At 38.3% G+C, this 26,469-nt stretch overlaps 1 protein-coding gene across 2 annotated transcripts; it reads right to left on the reverse strand.

Moving 5' to 3' along the window:
* Positions 1 to 17,845: 17,845 nt before the first annotated feature.
* LOC137957147 (uncharacterized) lies at positions 17,846 to 23,741 on the reverse strand. 2 transcript variants are annotated; one of them, XM_068804878.1, is made up of 8 exons: positions 23,347 to 23,741; positions 22,968 to 23,252; positions 22,747 to 22,803; positions 22,447 to 22,656; positions 19,128 to 19,270; positions 18,947 to 19,044; positions 18,538 to 18,662; positions 17,846 to 18,314 (listed from the first exon to the last, which is right to left on the reverse strand). In XM_068804878.1, the coding sequence occupies exons 1-8, from the start codon at positions 23,545 to 23,547 to the stop codon at positions 18,153 to 18,155; spliced, it is 1,281 nt and encodes a 426-aa protein (XP_068660979.1). In that variant the 5' UTR covers positions 23,548 to 23,741; the 3' UTR covers positions 17,846 to 18,152. The 2 variants fall into 2 exon arrangements, with proteins under 2 accessions (XP_068660979.1, XP_068660980.1); XM_068804879.1 differs by having other exon boundaries at positions 18,252 to 18,425.
* Between the last annotated feature and the right edge of the window lie 2,728 nt (positions 23,742 to 26,469).

A 26,469-nucleotide genomic window follows, 5' to 3' on the forward strand; every position in this document is an offset into this window, starting at 1 on the left:
CAATTAAATTTTTAATCTCATAATTACATTCCAACTCTAACTCTCTAAGATAAGCTATCATGAAAAGATAACACAATCTACTAGAGTTGAACTAGAACTCTTCTTCAATAACGTGAATATAAGGGTGGAGGCCAGCTCGTGGCCTTATCTTCCAGCTCATGGTATCTTTGTGGATTCCACTTATTTCAGCTTGTGCTTCTTATCTTCTTAACTCATGCTAGCTTGGGTGAGGACTATTTTTGGTTTCCCACATCTTCATGGTGGGTCCCACCAGCTCATGCACCATGGTGGGTCCCACATTGTAACATAAATATTTTATCAGTTAGTCAGCTCACTAAACATTTTAATTGCTCTATCACCTTCTCACCCACTTCATGTGTTTTTTGGGATCTCATAACAAAGCAGGTGATTGGTGGAGGCCATGAACGAGGGGGGCTCTACTACCTAGATGTGCCTTAAATAAATACCATTTTCATAAGTGAAACTGACACTTCACCTGTTGACTTTACAGATCCCTCCGAGGTAAGTCCATCTTCTCCAGTAATTGTTGGCCCACAATATGATACCCGTCCTATCGAAAAGAACCCCAATCATGCACCATGCCCTCAACTTCTCATCCCATTACAAATTTTGTGTCTCATCACCGCCTGTCCCCTATACGCTATCAATTTCTCTCGACTATTTCCTCCATGTCTGTACCACATTCCTATCAGGAGGCTTTCAAACATCCAAGGTGGAAGGCAGCAATGGATAAAGAAATGCAGGCACTTTGTGAAAATCAGACATGGGATCTAGTCCTACTTCCATCAAAGAAGAAACCCGTCGGTTGAAAATGGGTGTTTACTATGAAACACAATTCGGATGGGTCTGTGTGTTATGGTTCCGGATCTGACACGTGGATTCTTTGGGAGGATCTGGGGTCTGCCACGGGTTACAGGTCTTTCAGGCATTACCGTAGGGGTAGTAGGAAGACATGGGGAAGATGAAAACAAAAGATCAAGCCTAAGGGAAGCTTGATAACCCTAGAGCTCGTTGAGGAGAACTCTAAGCCTCTCTACACAATTAACCTAATTCTTAATACTTCAATGCTTCCTTTTCTCATTACTCTTACCCCTTAAATAGGGTTCACCCTGTTAGGGTTTAATAAAATATTACAGAAATATCCCTATGAATAAAATATTCCAAAAATATTCCTATTAATAAATAATTCCAAAAATACCCCTATGGCCTAAAACTGAAATAAAATGAAGTAAATTAAATAAAACAACTAAAATAATAATGTTATTGCGTGCATAACATTACACCCCCTTGGAAGACAAGCTTGTCCTCAAGCTCGGAAGTAGTGTCGGTATGCCGACGTCTCCATCGGTGTCGAAGTAGCATCTACGATAGCTATGACCCACCTTCAGGACGCCAAATTTTTTATTTTTTATTTTTTATTTTTTATTTTTTTTGGCCCGGTATGAGTTAACCTGTGTTAACTCGGTTCAGGAACCCCGTCCGGCGCACGACCCCCTTTCAAGATGCGATTTTTTTTTTTTTTGGCCCGGTCCGAGTGAACCTGGGTTGACTCGGTTCAGGAACCCGGTCCGGCGCATGACTCAGCTTTGTGCGCTGATGAAATTTTCCTAACTTAGGAAAATTTGAATTGAACCATCTTCTTCCTCTTTCGGCGGAAATGTCGTCGACGCTTCTTCGGAAATCGAAATCCGGCATTATCCTCCTGCCGATCCCGAACATAGTGGCCGTCGGTAAGTGCCAAAACCTTGTCGACAGCTGGTCCTTCCCTCAGGGCGCCAACGAAGGCGGGCGACAGTCATCTTCCGTCCACACGGCTCCGAACAGAGCGGATAGTTCGTGGTCAAATAGCATACAGGGGATCCAGAAATTTAAATCCCACAGCTGCAATTCGAAGATCCACATCCGCACAGTTATTGTGCTCATCCACAGAAACACAAAGCCCCTCAAAAAAAAAATTCCGATACACTGTTCCCCCCCCCCCCCCCCCCCCCCCAATTTGGAACAATGGTTTGCTCTGTTCTGCCGAGAGGTGGATTGAGTGTGGGAAGTGGTGGCCGGAAGTCGAATCCCACCGGAGTTGTGTGTATGACGGCGCCAACGGAGTCGCCTTCGTGTCCGGTGGTGAAGAGCAGCCGTTTTGGGTGTCGCCGCCTGGTAATTTTCCGAGACCGAGGGCTCTCGGAAACACACCCCTGTCGGAAGAATCGCCGGAAGACACCGGGTTGGCCGTGGGGAGGGGTCTTCGGAGGCGGAACCCCCACCCTTGATTACCGACGGGAAATTTTTCCCCTCCCGTGCGGAACGAAAATTTGTCCCCTCCCATGCGTAACGGACTATGGCTACATGCTTGGCTTGCCGTGAGCAGGGGACGACTGATTTCTGTTGCTTTTCTGCGTCCGCCCCTCGAGACGAAATTTTTTATTTTTCCGGCCATGGGCTGTTCTGCCCGTCCGAGATAGAGATTTGAGGTCGTATGACCTGTTTTGCTGCAACAACAAGTTTCTCCCTTCCATAACGTTCAATGGAAGCATCTAACCGTGCTCGTATTTTCTTCAATTCTTTACCCATAGCGATCCATCTTTCTTGGGATATAGAATAACCCATTGTGTTCCCGCTCTGATACCAGTTGTTATGGTCCCGGATCTGACACGTGGATTATTTGGGAGGATCTGGGGTCTGCCACGGGTTACGGGTCTTCCAGGCATTACCGTAGGGGTAGTAGGAAGACATGGGGAAGATGAAAATAAAAGATCAAGCCTAAGGGAAGCTTGATAACCCTAGAGCTCGTTGAGGAGAACTCTAAGCCTCTATACACAATTAACCTAATTCTTAATACTTCAATGCTTCCTTTTTTCATTACTCTTACCCTTAAATAGGGTTCACCCTGTTAGGGTTTAATAAAATATTACAGAAATATCCCTATGAATAAAATATTCCAAAAATATTCCTATTAATAAATAATTCCAAAAATACCCCTATGGCCTAAAACTGAAATAAAATAAAGTAAATTAAATAAAACAACTAAAATAATAATGTTATTGCGTGCATAACACTATGGCTCAGTTGAAGGCTCACGTCATTGTCAAAGGCTATACACAGTGTTATGGATAAGGGTTACCTGTAAGATGCTCGAAGGGTCCTGAGTCAATTATCCAGATGATGAGGCAGACAACATACCTGAAGTTGTAATGGCAACAGTAGTTGGAGAGGAACCAAGAGAATAACCCAACATTGTCTTCATTTTATGAAATAGCTCATACTCTTCATCAGTAAAAAAATTTGGTGCTACTGATTTTTTGGGTTGTTCTTCTTTTGTATCACTTACAAAGGCTTGATTAGCCTTTGTCAATTCTAATTGTCCATTGGCTTTATAGCATATTTCTTTATTATGACCATATTGTCCACAGTAATTGCATGCCTGGTAATCCTTGTAAAAGCATTGATCTATAGTGTAACCAATTTTCTTACAATGAGTACATTCTTTCCCATATGCTCTGCTGGCACCAGTCCTTCCACCTCTTCCTCGGCTTCGACCGTGGTAAGATGATGGTCCCCTATGATCTGAATACATAGTGGATGATACTTCGGAGGAGGAGGAAGAAGTGTCTGGAATACGGAGTATTGTTGCACAGACATCTTCAAACTTGGGGACACTACAAGCACTCAGAAGTTTACTCTTGGTAATCTCAAGATGGGGTTTAATATTTGTAAGGCAAATAACAGTAATTAAATCATCCTTCTGCTTGTCTTGAAGGCTGAGCTAAGTTCCACTCTTGAAGAAAGCCCCTACAGCAGGCCAAGTACTCATGGATATTTTCTCCATGCTTAGTATTCAACGTCCTTTGGAAAATATCATATGGTCTATGTAGAGTATCCAGGCAAGAGTACAATTTAGCACATGTCTCTCAAATTTTTTTAGCAGTGTCAATATGAATAACATTGTTGGAGAATAACATTGTTGGAGACATGTTCTTCCATGTTGTTGATTAGCCAACTAATCACCAAGGTATCATTTTTTAACCATTTGTTATAAAAATATCATCTTTATCAATAGGTGGTCTTCGGGTGGAGAGGTGACCAAGTAGGTCATTTGTTATAAGAAACCTCCGAACTGATGTGGACCAACTCATAAAATTTGATACCCCACGTAAGGGTATAGTGGTAATTCTCAATATATCATTTTTGATATTCATATTCTCTTTGCCCATGATAGGCCCTTCTTCAAAAAAGATTCTAACAATATCACCAAGTAGTATTCTTCAAACAACTCAATGTATGGAGAACTTTAGCATTGATGATAAATTATTATTTTTACTTTTTTTTCTCTAATACCACTCATAAGAGACGCAATAAAAATCTTCTATAGTAGGGGACTCTTCTTCCCACAAAAATAAATTCCAACAATCTTATCATGGACTAGTCTCGGTTATCAAAATTTATAAACCGTCAAAACTGTTTTGATAGCTTCTTCTAGATGGAGAGGCATGCATATCCACAATATCATAAGATGAAAAGCATTCACATGCACATCTTTAAATCATCTTCTAAATTCAGAAACCAGTAACATGAAGTAAAAAAAAATTAAGCACTTATCTCACAATTTGTGATCTTTCTTCACAAAAGAGCCTTTTTGGAGTGGTGTTGCCCATAACTTCTTTAGAGCTTCCTTTTGACGAGGGATCCTAAATTTAATGTTCTGATACCATATTGAATTTAAGTTCCCTTTTATAATATTCTGAGCAAGAGAAAGGAGAAAGAAAAGGCAGAAAAGGGAAGAAGAGCTCTCAGGTAGAGAAGAAAAAAAGAAAAGAGAGATGTGCACCAATCAAAGAGAGAAAGATTTACTCAAGAAGGAGATGTGTAACTTGAATAATTTCGAATTACAACACCTCTATTTATAGTATAGAAAGTGATAGAGTCCTTATACAATTAACTTTTTTATCTCATAATTACATTCCAACTCTAACTCTCTAAGATAAGTCTATCATGAAAAGATAACACAATCTACTAGAAGTCCAATATGACTTAAACTAGAACTCTTCTTCAATAACGGGAATATAAGGGTAGAGGCCAGCTCGTGGCCTTATCTTCCACCTCATATTGATAAGATTACCAACTCGTGGTATCTTTGTGGATTCTACTTGATCTTCAAGTCTTCTAACTCATTTCAGCTTGTGCTTCTTATCTTCTTAACTCATGCTATCTTGGGTAAGGACTCTTCTAGGTATCCCACATCTTCATGGTGGATCCCACCAGCTCGTGCACCATGGTGGGTCCAATATTGTAAGATAAATATTTTATCAGTTAGTCAGCTCACTAAACATTTTAATTGCTATATCACCTTCTCACCTACTTCTTATGTTTTTTGGGATCTCATAACGAAGCAGGTGATTGGTGGAGGCCATGAACAAGGGGGGCTCTACTACCTAGATGCGCCAAAAATATATACCATTTTCACAAGTGAAACTCACACCTCACTTGTTGACTTTACATATCCCCCCCCCCCCGAGGTAAGTCCATCTTCTCCATTTATTTTTGGCCCACAATATGATACTCGTCCTATTGTCCTCCGAAAAGAACCCCAAAATCTACCTCTCATCTCATTACAAAATTTGTGTCTCATCACTGCCTGTCCCCTATAAGCTGTCAATTTCTCTCGACTATTTCCTCAATGTCTGTACCTCATTCCTATCAGGACTCAAACATCCAAGGTGGAAGGTTGTTGGAATATATGATGTAATTAGGGTGGCATTGATGTAATTAGTTTACATTTTCTGTCAATTCTCCACTCTTATTAGGGTGAAGGGTATACTTATAATATTGGTAGTTTCGATGTCTATAAATATACCTTATGGGAGAGGGTTTGGATCAAGTCCATAACCTCTAGTTTTCTCCCAATGGTTTTTCTCTTATTTTTCTCCATGACCTAAATCATGGAGTCTTGAAAATCAGCATGGTATCAAAGCTTTGATTTTTAGGACTCACATATATGGTATTCTAGAAAAAAAAACCCTAGTTTTATTTTTTCATTTTTTGCTCGTATTTCTGTTTTGTTTTTCATTGTTACTAGAACTACGTTTCTGCTCCTGCGTATTTGTAGTAACATCTGCCAACAATTCAATAAAATATTTTCGTTTTGATCATTTAGCACTAAACGGAACAAACTCAACTGAGGTCGGGGTCTTATTTATGTTTCGGACGCTGTTTAGGAATTTAATCGTTGTTCTTCTGCCGGGATATCACTGCTAGCACTATTGCATGCGGAAGTTTCGTCGTCATTCCGCACTATTTTAAGAATTTCTTATCTGAGTCCCGCTCTATTCGAAAGCGAGTGGGGAAGATGGAACCCTCGGCTCTCTGATGTTAATCTGATTAACAGAAGATTTCAGAAACTCCATCTCTATTTTTTTGCTGCCGCCGGTGAGCATCCAAATTTTTTTTTTTATCTTCTGCTGGATTGATTTTTATTCGGATGAGTTTATTCTAGAAATCGTGCTCCGGTTGGAACTTGATTAGAAGATCGTCGCTGCCTTTCCTGGATTTTCACTGCTCGTCGCTATCTCTGGTTTTGTTTGGCGCCGTGGGGAAGAAACACTGTTAGCGAATTAATATTTATTCCTAAGTTTGGAAGCGCCGATTAAATCCGAGCCAAGCCACTTCTGGCCAACCCGGACAGGGACGAGTTAATCCGGGTCAACCCAGACAGTATCATCGTCTCTCCCAACGCTTCAGCACGTTGCCGTCACAGCCACTGTCGAAGCTCTCTTCGCCGTCGCCAACGTTTGCCTTGACGGCTACAACGTCGACTGTCCCCAACCAGCCGGCGCCACAACACAGAACCCCCTTATCAGAGCAGGGGCTCCGGCTCTGCTGATTTCGCTCCCGCGTTCGGCCAGGAGGTTGAGCAGGGGCTCTGTTTCCATTTGCGCAAAATAATCTCGCGGATTTTAGAGAATCTCAGTCCTGTTGACGTTGTCGGAGAAGACGACCCCAGACTCCACCGAGTTATCTTGCCGCGACAATGACTCTCTGCAATCACCGGCACCGCGGGGAGGAAGACGAAGACGATTATCTATTGATGATTTATTTCAGGCGCTATTGATTTTCCTTACCAGAAATATTTACCTCAGCCGGTGTCCCAACCACCTTTCCCTCTGGTTTGCTCTCATTCCACTCTACCGAAGGAAGATAATGAAAAATCAGGTTTCCTAAGTTAGAAACCTGATTAATCGCCGATTCAGTCGGCTGCCGAGTCTCGGACTAGACCTTGCCCGAGTCAAACCAGCGACCCAGCAAACCAGCCAACCGGCCAACCCGAGGGTACTGTTTCTGCACCAGCCGGACCGAGTCGACTCGGACCAACTCGGTCCGGGTCAACTCGGGTGCGGGTCAACCTGACTCAGGCCACTTGTTTTATTGCCTCAGTTATATGGGTCCGGGTCCCAAGTTTCATACATCTTTCTTCCACGACTTGGCTATATTAGTCTGATATTTATCTTGGCGCAACTCGGTTCTTTTTCTCCGACTGGATTATTATCGTGGATTATTACATCGATTTGGTACAACTTCTAGACTCACTGCGGACTCCTTATTATTTTTAAGAACCTCTATTATTTACCGGTTCTCTGTTACTATACAACTGCACATACGGTGCATGTTATCTGGGCATTGGCCCATTTTTTATGCTACTATTGTGTCTCTTTGATTGAAACATTATTTCTGAAGAAAAACTCCTCGGTTGTTTGCCTTGGATTAATTATTTGAAGATTGTTGTTGGTATTGGTTCGTTTGATGCAAAATTTGAATTTCTTAGAAAAATAAATCACATGGTGGCCTTAGCATTATATATTCCTCTTTACCCATTATCAATTACCCTTTGGCAGTCTTTCTCTTATCATCCTTTATTTGACTCTCACTTACCCTTATTGGCCAACCCTTTAAAGTCTTGCTTTAGTTGTACCTTTTATTCATATGGGTGTTTAAAGTCCATTGAGACTTTTAATTGGTACACGTGGGTCTTTTATCGTCGTCTTGTGAATGACAGGCATTACCCACTTTAGTGATTATTTTCACTATATTCGTGCAAAATCCTTGAGTTTGGTTTCGACTTATGTTTTATCATCCATTTTTACCCTTTGAGAGTTTGTGTCCATTTTCATACTTATCTTTGGGACACCATGATGGAGGAAATTATTATTACATTTATATTATTTGTTTCAAACTAGGATCATTGTCGTTACCTCCCAGCTTGAGGGGGGTGTTGGAATATATGATGTAATTAGGGTGGCACTGATGTAATTAGTTTACGTTTCCTGTCTCTTCTTCACTCTTATTAGGGTGAAGGGTACACTTATAATATTGGTAGTTTTGATATCTATAAATATACCTTATGGGGGAGGGTTTGGATCAAATCCATAACCTCCAGTTTTCTCCCAATGGTGTTTCTCTTATTTTTCTCCATGACCTAAATCATGGAGTCCTAAAAATCAACACAACAATAGATGAAGAAATACAGGCACTTTATGAAAATCAGACGTGGGCACTAATCCCACTTCCATCAGAGAAGAAACCCGTCGGTTGCAAATGGGTGTTCACTATGAAACACAATCCGGATGGGTCCGTGGCTCAATTGAAGGCTCGCCTCATTGCTAAAGGCTATACACTTATGGCATTGATTATGAAGAAACCTTCTCTCCAGTGGTAAAACTGAACTCGGTACATGTGTTATTATCTCTGCCAACTAACTCTTCCTGATAGGTATATGAACTTGATGTCAAGAATGCCTTTATGAAAGGGGATATCAAAGAGAAAATTTACACGCAACGACCACCTAGGTATGTGGTTGAGGGGGAGTCTGTATGTCGACTCAAAAATCTCTTTATGGTCTAAAACAATCTCCTCGTGCATGGTTGAAAATTTTAGCCAAGCACTCATATGCGCCGGATTTCATAGATGCTCTGGAGATCACTCAGTATTTATTAAAGACACACTGAAGGGCAATGTGATTTTGGCAGTATATGTTGATGATGTCATTATAACTGACAGTGATATCGAGGACATCTAGAAAACAAAAGAAAGGATATGTACTGAATTCAAGATAGGATCTCGGACTACTCAAATATTTTTTGGGCATTGAAATACTACAATTTGGACATGGAATTATATTATCTCAAAGGAAGTATGTCCTTGACCTATTGAAGAAGACCGGAATGATTGGATGCAGACCAATAGAAACTCCTATGGACTCAAATACAAAATTATGTGTCAGTACTAGAGAAGAGGTAGATATTGAAAAATATCAAAGATTGGTGGGAAAACTTATTTACCTTTGGGTAACAAGGCCATATATTTCATATGCAGTCAGTGTGGTAAGTAAATATATGCACACCCCACAACTCAGCCATTGGGCACTAGAAAGGATATTACAATATCTGAAAGGAGCACCAGGAAGAGGGTTCCTTTATAAAAATCATGATCACTTCAACATCAAAGGATTCTCATATGCAAACTGGGCCGAATCCCTGGATGACAGAAAATCTAATTCAAGATATTGTACGATGGTTGGAGGAAACTTGGTTACATGGAGAAACAAGAAACAAAATGTAGTAGCACAGTCCAGTGCAGAAGCAGAATACAAAGCCATGGCACACACGGTCAGTGAACTTCTATGGATCAAATCTCTTCTAACTGAACTGGGATTCTACAACGAAGCTCCTATGGACCTATTTTGAAAAAATCGGGCAGCCATACATATCACATCTAATCCAATCTTTCATGAGAGGAAAAAACATATTGAAGTAGACAACCACTTCATATGAGAAAAAGTTCCAATCCGACATATTATCTCTCAAGTATACATCTACACAGAGCCAAGTTGCAAACATTCTCACCAAACCGGTCACTCAGAACATTTTGTCTCACTCCCAACATGAAGGGAGTGTTACAATGTGGGACCCACCTTGGTTGCATGAGCTGGTGGGACCCACCATGAGAACATGAGGAGCCAAGATGAGTCAACACAAAAGCAAGCATGAGTTGAATGACATGCTGGAATAAGTTGGTAGAATTGAAGATTTTTAGTAGGACCCACAAAGATAACACGAGCTGGCATCTTTGTCCCATGAGCTGGAAGACCTAATGGGACCCACAAGAATATAGCACGAGCTGGCATCCTCAGCCTAGCCAGCTCATGAAGAAGGTTTTGGGTAAGTTAGAATTTGGGTAAGTTCTAAATTGAGTTGAATTATAGTTAGAAAGTGTACATAAATTATATTACTCGTCCACAATAAATAAAGAAGCTTGTATTCGCAATATATCAATCAAAGCATGGAGTTTTCTCCTCTTTTCTCATTCACGTGAAAGCTTCTCCTCTCTTCTCTTCTCTTTAGTTTTCTTCTTCTCCTCTCTCTACCCGAGAGCTCTCTTTCCCTCTTCTCTTTTTCTCTTCTCTCTCCCCTTGCTTGAGTTATTATTCATGGGATCCTAAATTCAATAGGTTTCAACTAGAATTGTTCCCTTTGGTTGGTAATATCTAAGTTCACCAGCAAGTTATTTGGAGACCTGATTTTCATATTATATTGAGTGATTGAGATGTTCCACATAGGCTAAACAACATCAAACCCTTAAGTTTTAAATCATTAGATGATTTACCTTTCGATCGAGTTGGGATTGATGCTCCTTGATTTTTAAACTATTTACAATTTTCTAGGAAGCATCTATGTTATGCACGCAATAACATTATTATTTTAGTGTTTTCTTTAATTTACTTTATTTTATTTCAGTTTCAGGTCACAAGGGGTATTTTTGGAATTATTTATTAATAGCGATATGTTTGGAATATTTTATTCATAGGGATATTTTTTTAATATTTTATTAAACCCTAACATGGTGAACCCTATTTAAGGGGTAAGAGTAATGAGAAAATGTAGCATTGAAGTATTAAGAATTAGGTTAATTTTAGCGTGAAGAGGCTTAGAGTTCTCCTCAACGAGCTCTAAGGTTTTCAAGCTTCCTTAGGCTTGATCTTTCGTTTTCGTTCTCCATGTCTTCCTACTATCCCTATGGTAATGCCTGGAAGACCCGTAACCCGTGGCAGACCCCAGATCCTCCCAAAGAATCCTTGTGTCAGATCCGGGACCGTAACAATCAATGACCTTTAGTTTTCAAATGTGACATTTGATAGAGCTACTACATTATGGGGCTAAGTACAATTGAACTCGTAGATTCTGTTACGGTCCTGGGTTAAGTACCTATGTCTTCCGCTCCTAACAGGCCGATCTTTTGGGTAGTATTGGCAAGGTGTTTAACATTTGGTATCAGAGCGGGCTCCCACGTCGAGAGTTCGAGTCCCGGGGCGCGCAAAGGCTAGATTAAAATTACTGGTAGGTTTGGAAGGGGCGACCTAGTGGAGGGGGTGACCTGGAGATCTGCGAAGGGGCACTAGGAGTAAGCCGCCGCTAGAGTAGGCCACCGGGTTGGGCCAGTGTCGTTACGCAGCCGTGGTCGTCGGCTCGCGAAGGTGGGGTGTGATGTTATGGTCCTGGGTTAAGTACCTATGTCTTCCGCTCCTAACAGGCCGGTCTTTTGGGTAGTATTGGCTAGGTGCTTAATACTACCCAAAAGACCGGCCTGTTAGGAGCGGAAGACATAGGTACTTAACCCAGGACCATAACAGATTCAAATCTATTATTGTACTAGCAGATTTGTGTCTAAACTTGTGGCATTTGGATTTTGATATCATTAGTTTAGTTTGACAAATATGTTGGGTTGTTACTTTCAAATCAATCATTCAATTAGTTTTGTTTCCATCTGAGCTTATATTTAAAATCTTTAATTGAGTTTGAAAATTGAAATTGAATTTGAAATTGATGAATTTTTATACCTTTGAGTTCCTATTACCTTGAAGGATGCATAAGTGGTGGTGGTGGGGGGGGGGGGGGGGGCGGGGTGTGGGGGTATTTTTATGTGTTTACTATTATTTTATCAACCACTAAGAGGCATTAAGTAAACTAAAATTTAAGCAAATATTCTTTGTATTGTCATTGGACAATCTTTATGTAAACAGGTCTTAAACCTCAACTCACATCACCTAAAAAGTCTTCAAGGCTGAGAACGAGTTGTTTGTTGTGTAATGAATTGTGTACTTACTATGCCAAAGGCATTTGTTGTCGATTGCTATTGTTGCAAATCCTCATGTGGGTTTAGACTTATGTAGTTTAATTAAGTTGCTTTTGGAGTCTAGTCTTATGTACCCTAGTTGAACTAGTATAAGTTTGTCTATGGGCAATTAATGTAATTGACCATAATGACCTCAAAGTTACAAGTGTTGCTAAGTTTTTCAATTTACTAAATTGAACTTCAAGGTATCTATATATTTTGGGAGTGGATTAAAAACCAAAGTTTGGGTTGTGATAAAATAAATAAATAAATAATAATAATAAGACCCTTCTGTTTTATTGTGGTGATTAGTTGTGTCGTTTAATCGCTTGCTGAATTCATTGATAGAGCAGACTGTTGTTATTTTAATTCCAATAATTCATTGCTAGAGCAGCATTGGTGAAGGATTTTTAACCACAAACTCCTCTTGTTGGAGCAAAAGAGTAGTAGGGTGTCATATACGACGATAGCTATTGGGTAAAAAGGGAATGCATAAAGATTCGAGCACTCTTCATGCAAAGCTCTCAACAAATACATTATCTATCAAAGACAATTGTTCTCCAACTACCCTTAATTAGATATTGTTAAGCCATTTTTGTAATAAATGTCTTTAAGTAGATTTATCCCTTGTTTGTTTATTTGTAGTCCTCATTTCACTTGAATTTTTTTTAGCATTTGTCTTAAATAGCAAATGTTATCTTTAGTGACTATCCCAATTCAAACACATTTCTAATTTCTATAACTTTTGTTGATATATCAACAAAAAGTATCGCCTGTATCCAACCAACTAATATAACTACATGTATATCCTTAGGATCTATTTGGAATCCTTAGAAAAGAAAAGAAAATGATAATTTAACCATTATTGTTTTTAAAAATAGTTAGTAAAAAAAGATAATGATCAAATAATCTTTTTCACTAACTATTTTTTGGAATAAAAATGGTCAAATTTTCTTTTCTTTTCTTTTCTTTTCTTTTCTTTTATGTGGGGTTCCAAACATACCCTTAATATACCACTTTTTACATAATAAATATTTGAACCATAAATGTATTACAAATTCTTTTTGTCCTTACCCTCTTAAGTTTTATGAGAAACCATCGCAAATGCTGATTGAGCCACCTCTCTACCACCATCTAATGTGGCTAAATGAATCTTGGCAAGAATGCATTTTTCCATAATATGTAACTAATACTAATCAAGCTTAAACGGGAACAAGATTAGTGATTCTATAATTCATATTTACTCGAGCAAAAATTGAAAAGAAAGAACTCGAGAACTATTCCTAATGATGTCACCACAATTAAAATTGGGCAAGACAGACTCAATTGTAGGTTGAGCTAACTCGAGGATCTATTGTTGCAGCTTGAACAAGCTCACCTTTCTCTCTATTGTTATCATCTAGTTTAATCTACTTTACAATGCTCTTTATGGGACAAAACAACACTGGAACTATTGCCCATCAATCATGCACCATGCCCTCTACTTCTTATCCCATTACAAATTTTGTGTCTTATCACCGCCTATCCCCTATATACTGTCAATTTCTCTCGATTATTTCCTCCATGTTTGTACCACAATCCTATCAGGAGGTTCCCAAACATCCAAGGTGGAAGGTGGCAATGGATGAAGAAATGCAGGCACTTTATGAAAATCAAACATGGGCTCTAATGCCACTTTCATCAAAGAAGAAACCCATCGGTTGCAAATAGGTGTTTACTATGAAACCCAATCCGGATGGGTCCGTGGCTCAACTGAAGGCTCGCCTCGTTGCTAAAGGCTATACACAATGTTATGGCATTGATTATGAGGAAACCTTCTCTCCAATGGTAAAAATGAACTCGATACGTGTGTTATTATCTCTGGCAGCTAACTCTTCCTAGTAGGTATATCAACTTGATGTCAAGAATGCATTTTTGAATGGGGATATCAAAGAGGGAATTTACATGCAACAACCACCTAGGTATGTGGTTGAGAGGGAGTCCGTATGCCAACTCAAAAATCTCTTTATGGTAAAAAAAAAAATCTTCTCGTGCATGGTTTGAAAATTTTAGCCAAGCATTCATACGCGCTGGATTTCACATATGCTCTGGAGATCACTCAGTATTTATTAAAGACACACTGAAGGGCAAGGTGATTTTGGTAGTATATGTTGATGATATCATTATAACCGATAGTGATCTCGAGGGCATCTAGAAAACAAAAGAAATGATATGTGCTGAATTCAAAATAGGATCTCGGACTGCTCAAATATTTTTTGGGCATTGAAGTACTACAATCCGGACATGGAATTATATTATCTCAAAGGAAGTATGTCCTTGACCTATTGGAGGAAACCAGAATGATGGGATGCAGACCATCAGAAACTCCTATGGACTCAAATACAAAATTATGTGCCAGTACGAAAGAAGAGGTAGATGTCACAAAATATCAAAGATTGGTGGGAAAACTTATTTAATTCTATGTAACGAGGCCATATATTTCATATGTAGTCGGTGTGGTAAGTAAATATATGCACACCCCACAACTCAGTCATTGGCAAGCACTAGAAAGGATATTACAATATCTAAAAGAAGCACTAGGAAGAGGGCTCCTCTATAAAAATCGTGATCACTTCAACATCAAAGGATTCTTAGATGCGAACTAGGCCAAATCCCTGGATGACAGAAAATCTAATTCAGGATATTGTACGATGGTTGGAGGGAACTTGGTTACATGGAGAAGCAAGAAACAAAATGTAGTTGCACAGTCCAGTACATAAGCAGAATACAAAGCCATGGCACACACGGCCAATGAACTTCTATGGATCAGATCTCTTCGGACTGATCTGGGATTTTACAACGAAGCTCTTATGAACCTATTTTGCGATAATCAGGCAGCCATACATATCACATCCAATCCAATCTTTCATGAGAGGACAAAGCATATTGAAGTAGAATACCACTTCATATGAGAAAAGTTCCAATCCGACAAATTATCTCTCAAGTATACATCTACATAGAGCCAAGTTGTAAACATTCTCACCAAACCGGTTACACAGAACATTTTGTCTCACCCCCAACTTGAGGTGGAGTGTTACAATGTGGGACCCACCTTGGTTGCATGAGCTGGTGGGACCCACCATGAGAACATGAGGAGCCAAGATGAGTCAACACAAAAGCAGGCATGAGTTGAATGACAAGCTGGAATAAGTTGATAGAATTGAAGATTTAGTAGGACCCACAAAGATAACACGAGCTGGCATCTTTGTCCCATGAGCTGGAAGATCTAATGGGACCCACAAGAATATAGCACAAGCTGCCATCCTCAGCCTAGCCAGCTCATGAAGAAGGTTTTAGGTAAGTTAGAATTTGGGTAAGTTCTAAATTGAGTTGAATTATAGTTGGAAAGTGTACATAAATTATATTACTCGTCCACTATAAATAGAGGAGCTTGTATTCGCAATAAATCAATCAAAGCATGGAGTTTTCTCTTCTTTTCTCATTCACATGAAAGCTTCTCTTCTCTTCTCTTCTCGTCTCTTTAGTTTTCTTCTTCTCCTCTCTCTACCCTAGAGCTCTCTTTCCCTCTGCTCTTTTTCTCTTCTCTCTCCCCTTGCTCGAGTTATTATTCATGGGATCCTAAATTCAACAGGTTTCAACTAGAATTGTACCCTTTGGTTGATAATATCTAAGTTCACCAGCAAGTTATTTGGAGACCTGATTTTCATATTATATTGAGTGATTGAGATGTTCCACATAGGCAAAGCAACATCAAACCCTTAAGTTTTAAATCATTAGATGTTTTACCTTTCGATCGAGTTGGGATTGATGCTCCTTGATTTTTAAATTATTTACAATTTTCTAGGAAGCTTCTATGAGCTTTACTTTTCAAATGTGACATTTGATAGAGCTACTACATTATGGGGCTAAGTACAATTGAACTCTTAGATTCAAATCTATTATTGTACTAGCAAATTTGTGTCTAAACTTGTGGCGTTTGGATTTTGATATCATTAGTTTAGTTTGACAAATATGTTGGGTTGTTACTTTCAAATCAATCATTCAATTAGTTTTGTTTCCATCTGAGCTTATATTTAAAATCTTTAATTGAGTTTGAAAATTGAACTTGAATTTGAAATTAATGAATTTTTATACCTTTGAGTTCCTATTACCTTGAAGGATGCATAAGTGGGGGGTGTATTTTTATGTGTTTACTATTATTTTATCAACCACTAAGAGGCATTAAGTAAACTAAAATTTAAGAAAATATTTTTTGTATTGTCATTGGACTATCTTTATGTAAACAGGTCTTAAACCTCAACTCACATCACCTAAAAAGTCTTCAAGGCTGAGAACGAGTTGTTTGTTGTGTAATGAATTGTGTACTTACTATGCCAAAGGCATTTGTTGTCGATTGTTATTGTTGCAAATCCTCATGTGGGTTTAGACTTATGTAGTTTAATTAAGTTGCTTTTGGGGTCTAATCTTATGTACCCTAGTTGAACTAGTATAAGTTTGTCTATGGGCGATTAATGTAATTGACCATAATGACCTCATAGTTACAAGTGTTGCTAAGTTTTTCGATTTAGTAAATTGAACTTCAAGGTGTCTATATATTTTGGGAGTGGATTAACAACCAAAGTTTGGGTTGTGATAAAATAAATAAATAAATAATAATAATAAGACCCTTCTGTTTTACTGTGGTGATTAGTTGTGTCGTTTAATCGCTTGCTGAATTCATTGATAGAGCGGACTATTGTTATTTTAATTCCAATAATTCGTTGCTAGAGCAACATTGGTGAAGGATTTTTAACCACAAACTCCTCTTGTTGGAGCAAAATAGTAGGGTGTCATATACGACGATCGATATTGTGTGAAAAGGGAATGCATAAAGACTCGAGCACTCTTCATGCAAAGCTCGCAACAAATACATTATCTATCAAAGACGATTGCTCTCCAACTACCCTTAATTAGATATTGTTAAGCCATTTTTGTAATAAATGTTTTTAAGTAGATTTATCCCTTGTTTGGTTATTTGTAGTCCTCATTTCACTTGAATTTTTTTTTAGCATTTGTTTTAAATAGAAAATGTTATCTTTAGTGACTATCCCAACTCAAACACATTTCTAATTTCTATAACTTTTGTTGATATATCAACAAAAAGTATCGCCTGTGTCCAACCAACTAATATAACTACATGTATTGTTTGGAATCCTTAGAAAAGAAAAGAAAATGATAATTTGACCATTATTGTTTTCAAAATAGTTAGTAAAAAAAGATAATGATAAAATTATCTTTTTTACTAACTATTTTTTAGAATAATAACGGTCGAATTCTTATTTTCTTTTCTTTTCTGTGGGGTTCCAAACAGACCCTTAATGAAACACTTTTTATATAATAAATACTTGAACCATAAATGTATTACAAATTCTTTTTGTCCTTGCCCTCTTTAAGTTTTATGAGAAACCATGGCAAATGCAGATTGAGCCACCTCTCTACCACCATCTAATGTGGCTAAATGAATCTTGGCAAGAATGTATTTTTCCATAATATGTAACTAATACTAATCAAGCTTAAACGGGAACAAGATTAGTGATTCTATAATTCATATTTACTCGAGCAAAAATCGAAAAGAAAGAACTCTGAGAACTCTTCCTAATGATGTCACCACAGTTAAAATAGGGCAAGACAGACTCAAATGTAGGTTGAGCTAACTCGAGGATCTATTGTTGCAGCTTGAACAAGCTCACCTTTCTCTCTATTGTTATCGTCTAGTTTAAACTACTTTACAATGCTATTTATTGTACAAAACAACACTGGAACTATTGACCATCAATTCTTCGTTAACAATATACACAAGCTCTTGATAAATCTATTCACACATCCTTCAAGGGATTCAAGAGATGCAGCCAGCGACTTGCTTTTCTGAGGCCACATGAGGCAAACCATCACGTTGGAGTTTTCTACAAATGAATAAGTGGAGTACGTGCAAGAGATCACCATGGCTCGGAATATTTACCCAAGAAGTTTCTACTTGCAGCAGGTGGCTGGCCCCAACCTTCCCCCATCAGTATAAGTTCAAGACGAACCATCAACTTCTCCAGTGCAACTCTTTCCAGAGCTCCAGTAGTGGCAGACAGCTTTTGCTCGGCATAATTCTGTAATAGAAACATTGATGTTTTCTTCAGGTTTACTCCATTTCTCTTGATCAATCCAACTGATTGAGTGATTTGTGATCAACTACCCTGACCACCCATTCAGGAGTTTTCCTGAATGTATCATGGGCTAACGGTATGTCATGATGCTTATGGATGACCAGTCAATGGCAACTATAACTGAGCCCCTATGAGGCAGTTCTAACTTATTCAAGAGAAAATTTACCTTGCTAGCTAAATACTGTTGGAGGTACCGAAGAGATTCCTTGTAGAATCCACAGTGGTAGAGAAGAACACCATAATCTCTGAATTCATGAGAATCAAATCCAAGAAGAATAAGGCGCTCACAAGCTGTCAAACAAAACCAGTTGCTTATGCCCACGTGAAAGAGGTATAAATAATGAAAAATGTCACATTTTTCCTTAAAATTAAAAGTAATAGAGATACCCTATCAAACTGGTGAAACATGATGCAATTGAAGGATTATCCAAAGTTGTGTCAAGGAAGATTCTTTCTTAATTAGAAATTCAACATAAAAAACGTTCAAATGAGCCCACTGTATTGTTACTCATTTCAATTTCCTTTTCTACTTAGGGATATCAAAAGCTAGTTCGAGAATTAACAAATATTGATACCTGCTAACGCACACCGCATGTCTCCGAACCGAACACTAGTCCACACTCCACGACCAAGCCTATGTTGAGCAGCCTTAGCAGATGCAACCTCAAGGCCACTGATAGTTTAAAACACTATAAAGTTTAACACCATATGGAGGCACGATTAGCTGTAAAACAAAAGTAAAGGAAATGTTTTCACCTAATATTGTTGTAAGAGTCCACAGACTCTTCAGCCATGGCAGGTGGTGCAATGCAGTTAGCAGCTTGAGCTGCCCTCAAAAATAAACTTTTGGTACTATCATTCGGGAATGGCCAGAAGGCATGCTTAAGATTCTTCAAAATCTGTATATATGTTATGCAGTTTGGAGTCAATGAGGAAGAGCGTTATCAAGAAAAGTAGATGGAGAAATAAATAGCAGTAGAGAAAAAAGATAAATGAATAAAAAAAACAAAGGATTATTTGTTGACCTTAGGTTGACTCTCTTATTGTTTTTTATGATAACAAAACTTAACAGATTTGACAATTTGCAAAACCAAGTATTTCAGATACTTCACCTTCAAGAGTCAATGCATCTCAAGGTCTAAAGCTTCAAAATAATCAAGCCTATTCAAGACCTCAAGCATCATTAAATGACATCTCTTGAAGAAACACCTACAAGGAAGAAGACAATGAGAATACTAGAGTTCATATGTAAAAGTCATATGTCAAAACTCAATCACAGATGTTAAGAGAGAATTCCGAAACTTCCTTCTTTTTTAGGACACATCTTTTTATTCTTCAAAAGACGCTCCTCCTGGTCTTTCATCAGTCTAGGCAAGTCCGAGACTTGTTGTGCCACCTGATGCGACATTACTTCACCCCTCTGAAGTAGAGGACGATACCACACCTATGAATTTTACGGATCTCTCTGAAGTAAGCCCATCTTCCCCTATAACATTTGGTCCACAGTTTGATACTAGGCTCATAACTCTGCGGAAGGAGTGAAGAACTTGCATTAGGCCCTCCATTTCTCATTCTACCTCAAATTTTGTTTCTCACCATCAGTTGTCTTCTTCTTGTTGTCAGTTTCTTGCATCTATCTCTTTTATCTCTCTCCCACAGTCGTATTAGGAGGTTCTAAGACATCCAGGATGGAAGGCAGCAATAGAAGAGGAAATGAATGCTTTATATGAAAATCAAACATGGACTTTGGTTCCGCTTCCTTCCGAAAAGAAACTAGTGGGCTGTAAATGGGTTTTCACCATCAAGCACAATTATGATGGTTTTGTGGCCTGGCTTGAAGCCCATCTAGTCACCAAGGGATACACTCAGTGATATGGAGTTGATTATGAGGAAAAATTATCCCCGGTGGCCAAGTTAAACTCAGTACGAATCCTACTATCACTTGCAACAAATTCTTCTTGGCCGGTATATCAACTTGACGTGAAAAATGTTCTTTTAAATGGTCATATTAAAGAGGAGATCTATATGTGTCAACCAACAGGTTTTGTGGTTGAAGGGAGTTGGTATGCAGATTGAAGAAATCATTATATGGTTTAAAAAAATTTCCTCAGGCTTGATTCGACAAATTTAGCCAAGCAATGTTGTGGTTTGGATTCCATAGATACTCAATTGATCATTTTGTATTTGTCAAGAATACCTTGAAGGGAAGTGTATTACTAGCAGTTTAGGTAGATGATATTGTCTTAACTGATAGTGATGCAAAAGGAATAAAAGAAGTCAAAGCAAATATATGCAAGGAATTCAAAACAAAAGACCTTGGACTTCTAAAATATTTTTTGGGCACAGATGTCTTCTAATCAAAACATGGTATTATCTTATATCAGAGGAAGTATGTTCTTGATCTGCTAGAAGATACATGGATGATGGGATGTCGACCGATAGATACTCTTATGGATGCTAACACCAACTTGTGTGCAAACTCTGGTGAAGATGTGGGTGTGGGAAAATATCAGAGGCTTGTAGGGAAACTCATTTATCTTACATTGACTAGACCGGATTTAGCATATGCCGTAAGTGTGGTTAGTCAATACATGCATAAACTACAAGTTATTCACTGGGAAGCTCTAGAGAGGATGCTCTAATATTTAAAAGGAGCTCTAAGCAAGGGACTTCTGTATAAATGCCACGATCACCTCAACATTGAAGGATTTACGAAGGCAGATTGGGTTGGGCCACTTGATGACAGGAAGTCTATTTCTGAGTATTGCACTTTAGTTGGAGGGAAATTGGTTACATGGAGAAGTAAACAGCAGAATGTAGTTGCTAAATCCAAGGCTATGACCCATGTAGTCAATGAGTCTCTATGGATCAAATCTCTCTTACTAAATTAGGATTCCACAAAAAGACTCATATAAAACTCTATTATGACAACTAGACAGACATCCACATTATTTCAAATCCAGTCTTCCATGAGAGAACAAAACATATTGAGGTAAATTACCATTTCATACAATAAAATTTTCAACTTGGCATTATATCTCTCAAACATGTTTCATCTCAAGGACAAACGACATATATATTGACAAAGCAGGTCACATCCAAGATACAAACCACTATATGCAGCAAGCTGGGTATTTATGATGTTTTTTCTCCCCTAGCTTGAGGGGGAGTGTTGAAAGATGTAACCCCTGTATAGTGGCAATGATGTAAAATGTCTTTATTTCTATCACTTTCTACCCCTCCTAGGGTAAAGAGCATTGATGTAATTTGTAAGTTATACAATATTATAAATATATGGTAAGGGGGAGGATTAGGTACGTTACCTAACCCTAATCCTCTCTCTCTCTCTCTCTCTCTCTCTCTCTCTCTCTCTCACTTAATCATATTATTTTCTTCTCCTATTTTTCTCTTCCTCTTTTAACTCTTCTCTCTCTAGGTATTACTTGTGACATGGGATCCTAAATCTAATAGACAAATATAGAATGCTGCCATACACTATTAGCATTGCATGTTCAAATAATGCTAACAAAACCTCTTTGGGTAGTAAACTTTTCTATGCACTGCAAAAGCCCCAATAGAATGTGCTCCAAAACAAACTGGGAAATGAAACTCATCCCTGAGGTCAAATCCAACTGTTTTGTTCATCAAAGAAAATGGATTTGCTCTTCCAAAAGTTTGTAGTTAGATAAGAATCTTACCTCCAGAGAGATTAAATCTTTATTGAAAAAATTTCATTTACATTTCTTTTGATAAGAAGGTGAGAGATAGTTGAAAACATAAGGTTTAGGTCAGTGAACTTACACACTGATATCAATTACAATTTAAACAATAACATAAATTAACTATAACGAAATTATTAATTGTGTCATCACTACTTTGTACTTTCTTTTTTGGAAGTGGTGATGGTGTGATTATTAAAAAGGATAAACTGCAGGAAACAACCACTTCAAGAAACTAATTTTCGCACAGAAATCAGAAAACCCATGGGATGCGACATCGCAAAGCAGACCAGCTCTTTCTAGGGAAGTTAAATATATTAAAATTTTCTAAACGTAACTAAAACCGACAAGCTTACCTCGACCAAGAGGGATTCTGATGTCAGGATATGAAGATCATCAGACACTTTACTTTTTTGCTTATGGAATCCTCTCGGAAGGTTGATAGGATCTAGTGGATAATAAATCTCAGCATCAAAATCCAAGAAGCCCCATAATCTCAGCAACTTTAGCATTTCCGAAAAAATAAGTGAAAGCATAGCTGCAGACCCTGAGCGACGAATCAAAACCTGTTCAGCAAGTAATAGAGAAAATCAAAATCGTCATATTTATGCTTGTCGTTAGTACATTAAGCAAAAGGGTAAGGAAGGAGTTTATACAGAATGGAAGTACAAAGGCCGTGTATCTGATTGGTCGGGGTTAGCTCTTCGAAAACCCTGTTGGAGAGGAAAACATAAACATCTCAATAAAGAAAACCGGGATTGTCTAAAGAGAGTAAGTTTTACAATTTTGGGAGAAGCATGCCTTTAACTGAAGCATTATAGTAGTAATGATTTTCCATGAGAGTTGAGATAACAAGGAGAAAGATAAACGTATTTACGTGGTGAACATAGAAGTAGCGCTCCAAATTGCCGAGGAAAATCTCAGGGGAGGAACCCGCTGGGGGGAAGTAGAGAGAGCAAAACCCCATGGAGAGATCATCCAATCTTTCAACAAACGCATCAACTGGAAGTGGAACGGAAGAATGTGAGATCAAGGCGTCATCCTCAGCGGCAATGTGAAGGGCGGCTTTCCCGAGGTCGACTCCGCGATTAATAGCTATGCTCGTTTCTCTTTCAATTGACGAGAGCCGCTCAATTTGAGAGCAGAATGCCCCACGCGCGGCCTGATAAGTAACAACAGAGACTCAGAATTTAAAAAAGGAGAAAGTAATACACAGAGGAAAAACCAGAGATTTAAGAAAGGAGAAAGTAACTCACTCTGGCGTGTAGTGAGTCGCTGCCGGAGGCGTCAAGGGCATCATGAAGTACGAACCCGAGATTGTTTTCTAGTTTAACGCAGTGGCAAAGAATAGGAGAGGCAATCAAGAGGTATCTTGCCGAGCTTTTGAAGGAAAAACTGCAAGGAGCAGAGGAAGTAATACCAAAGGACGGAGGACAGGAAGATGAACTCGTCATCATTTCCGATATTGTAATCCTTTCGAGCTGAAATGAAGAAGAAAACGTCGACAACAACGATAGGTTGCCAAACCTTCTAATATGATTGCTGGATCACACTGGAGTACCTCACACCCCAAACCGCGAAAAATCGCCGGCCAACGAACCCCAGATATTTCTATCCGTGTTTTTTGTCGTCGACTTCGAATACGGCTCTCCTCGTCTCGATTTCGCCCCTGCAGTCTCACCAGGGGGGAAGGGGGCGGGGGGAGAACGGGTTTCTAACACGTGACAAATTAAGTTATTAGCTATTCCGTATCTTTTCAACTAACTCTGGAGTAGATGCTCTAGAATCTTACGTACCTCTTACTCTACACTCTACACTCTACACTCAGGGGTCGGGTCAGAGTCTGATTTTCCAAAACCCGAACCTGATTTTAAAAATTAAAAAACCCGAAATATCAAATCTGATTACTATGCGATCACCATCCTGACAACTCCACTGACCCCATCCCTCTAAACCAGCCGATCCCCGCCCCATTCCTGTAAACTCAATCCATTTTCACGCCATCCCGATAAACCCGACTCATCCTTAATCCGTTTTGTTTTATATCAGTCTCGTTCCATGGGTCAGGTTTGGAAAAACTCATTCCTAACCAGAAACCCAATGGGTTTTTTCCCTAACCCTTCCCTGACCCATGGGGTAAAACCCAAAACCCGAACCTGGGGTTTTGGGTAGAGTCAAGTTGGGTTCCCAGTGAAATCTAACCCGATGCCATCCCTATCTACAAACTAAGACTCTATCGGGTGTCAATAATTACCCGTTTATATTTCATGTATTAAATAAAATATATAAAAAATAAAAAAAATTACTATAAGAATTCATATGATTTCACTTATTTATTGTTTACTCTTTATTAATGAAACTTAATCCAACGGTGGACATTGTAAAAGGTAAATTAACGATATAAGATTTAACTAAACCTAATACACTACCATTTTTTTACCTCCCAAATGCCAATTCTAGTTCCTTGACACTCAGCTTCTCTCCTTGGCAGTGCCCCTCCCTTTTCTTTTCCTATGTTTGTTGCAGAGATCAAGGTGAGTAAGGGAAGAAGGGCCTTATGTAAAGCAATGCCTCTATTTCTATAATCCCATCATAGGAAATAAAAAAAGTGGGGTGGGCTTTTACACCCTCTCCCAACATGTCACTAGACTATGAGGGAGGCCTCTATGATCACCAAGAGAGAAAAGAGGGAGGGGGTTTAAAAATTTTAGGGTTTTTATATTTTAAATAGTTTTTTTATTAAAATTTTATTGATTTATCTGATTGCCCACTTTATCGGTTGGTAAAATGACTAAATAAAAAGAAACAAAATTAAAGTTTTACTAACCAATTAATATCATAAAGAAAATAAGCACAAAAATTTGAAACAGTAAATAGAATTATATAGATACATATAGATACAAATATTGGTCTCAAGATTTCATTGAAATACTTTTGATTATGATAAATATTTAAGTTACTAATGATGTGCATTAAATATACCTTACAGTTCAAAATACCCCAAATAAATTTTTGGTAGCATAACCGTTCGACCAACCAAAGACCGTTAAAATAATCCATCAAAAGGGGCAAGCAGCTCAAACCAAAAATCACACTATTCGAGCAACGTAGTATCACCCGTTCTATAGGGCGAGATTGAAAACTCTCATGAAGAGACTGCCAAGGGCAATGTATGAACGACCCACAAGGACATTCAACACAACAAGAAAGGAACGCACAATCAATAGGAAGAAGTGAAGCCAAGCATCTGATTGGCAGGAGAGAAAGGTTGTTCACCCATGCATTCCAATCGTCAATCAAATGAAGGCAAGAAGAGAAAATGAAGAAAACAATCATAGTAAAGAAGTTCGTGCTATTGGACTAAGACATTCCAAAGAAACATGAAAGAGAAAAACCACTGGATGCATCCATTTGACAAAGGGTCCAAATTGTCATGCCAAAGAGATTGAACACCTAGGAGAGAGTAAAGGTATTGTAACAAAACATTCAATTATCTATCCAACATATTGAACAAAAGAAAAATAAGCATTTATGGTCAAGCCATAGCAATCCGAATGACATGTTCTAGAAAAGTTGTGAAACGAAACTGAAGGTGTCGATTCAATCAAGATACGTCTCCAAATTTTGCAAGTAGCTCATCTATGTCATTAGTAGACCATGAATAAAATTTTAAGTATTTTATCATAATTTTAATCATGATTTTATCAAGTTTTTGAAAAAGAGAAAAGGTCCTTTTACAAGCTCAATGGTTCAAATTTTGAACGTTGAGAACTAGTTTACTTAACTTAATTTTGACTGAAACAACAAAAACTTGACTCCTAAGGCACCTACGATGACTCCCAAGCTTGCATAAGCTTTAAAATCTAATATGGGAATCAAATTTGAACTTCTGGAAAACACTATTTTGAAGGAGCTAAGTATTTTGGAGCTTTTATTAAAAGGTTTTGGTGAAGATAAATCTAGAAGGAGGTGAATAGGTTTATCTAAATTTTATGGCTTACTAAAAGTTTAGATCAATATGAACCTACTACACAATTTTTTTTTATAGTACTTCACAATCACTATTTAAGATTACTACTACACTCTTAGGGAGTCCTTACTCAAAGAGTTAAACTATCCACTATGGTTTGCCAAACAATATCTATAACATAAAACCATGAAATTTCAAATTACAATAACTACCCAAACACGTTGGGACCTAAGGTCAATAGTTCTAAGTACAATTACCTTTGGCTCTATAGAAAATTCTACTACTTTTACTAGGGTTCCTTGTTTTACAATTTCAAACACAAAAAACCTCTTGAAAGGCATATATACAATACAATTTAGTTACACCTTATACCTATGTTGGAAGATGGGCCCAAGCCCACACGACCAAG

Source organism: Aristolochia californica, unplaced genomic scaffold, assembly GCF_029961685.1.
Source record: "Aristolochia californica isolate CCGP_79_NKW_82.1479 unplaced genomic scaffold, dmAriCali1.0.hap1 SCAF_2, whole genome shotgun sequence".
NCBI lineage: Eukaryota > Viridiplantae > Streptophyta > Magnoliopsida > Piperales > Aristolochiaceae > Aristolochia > Aristolochia californica.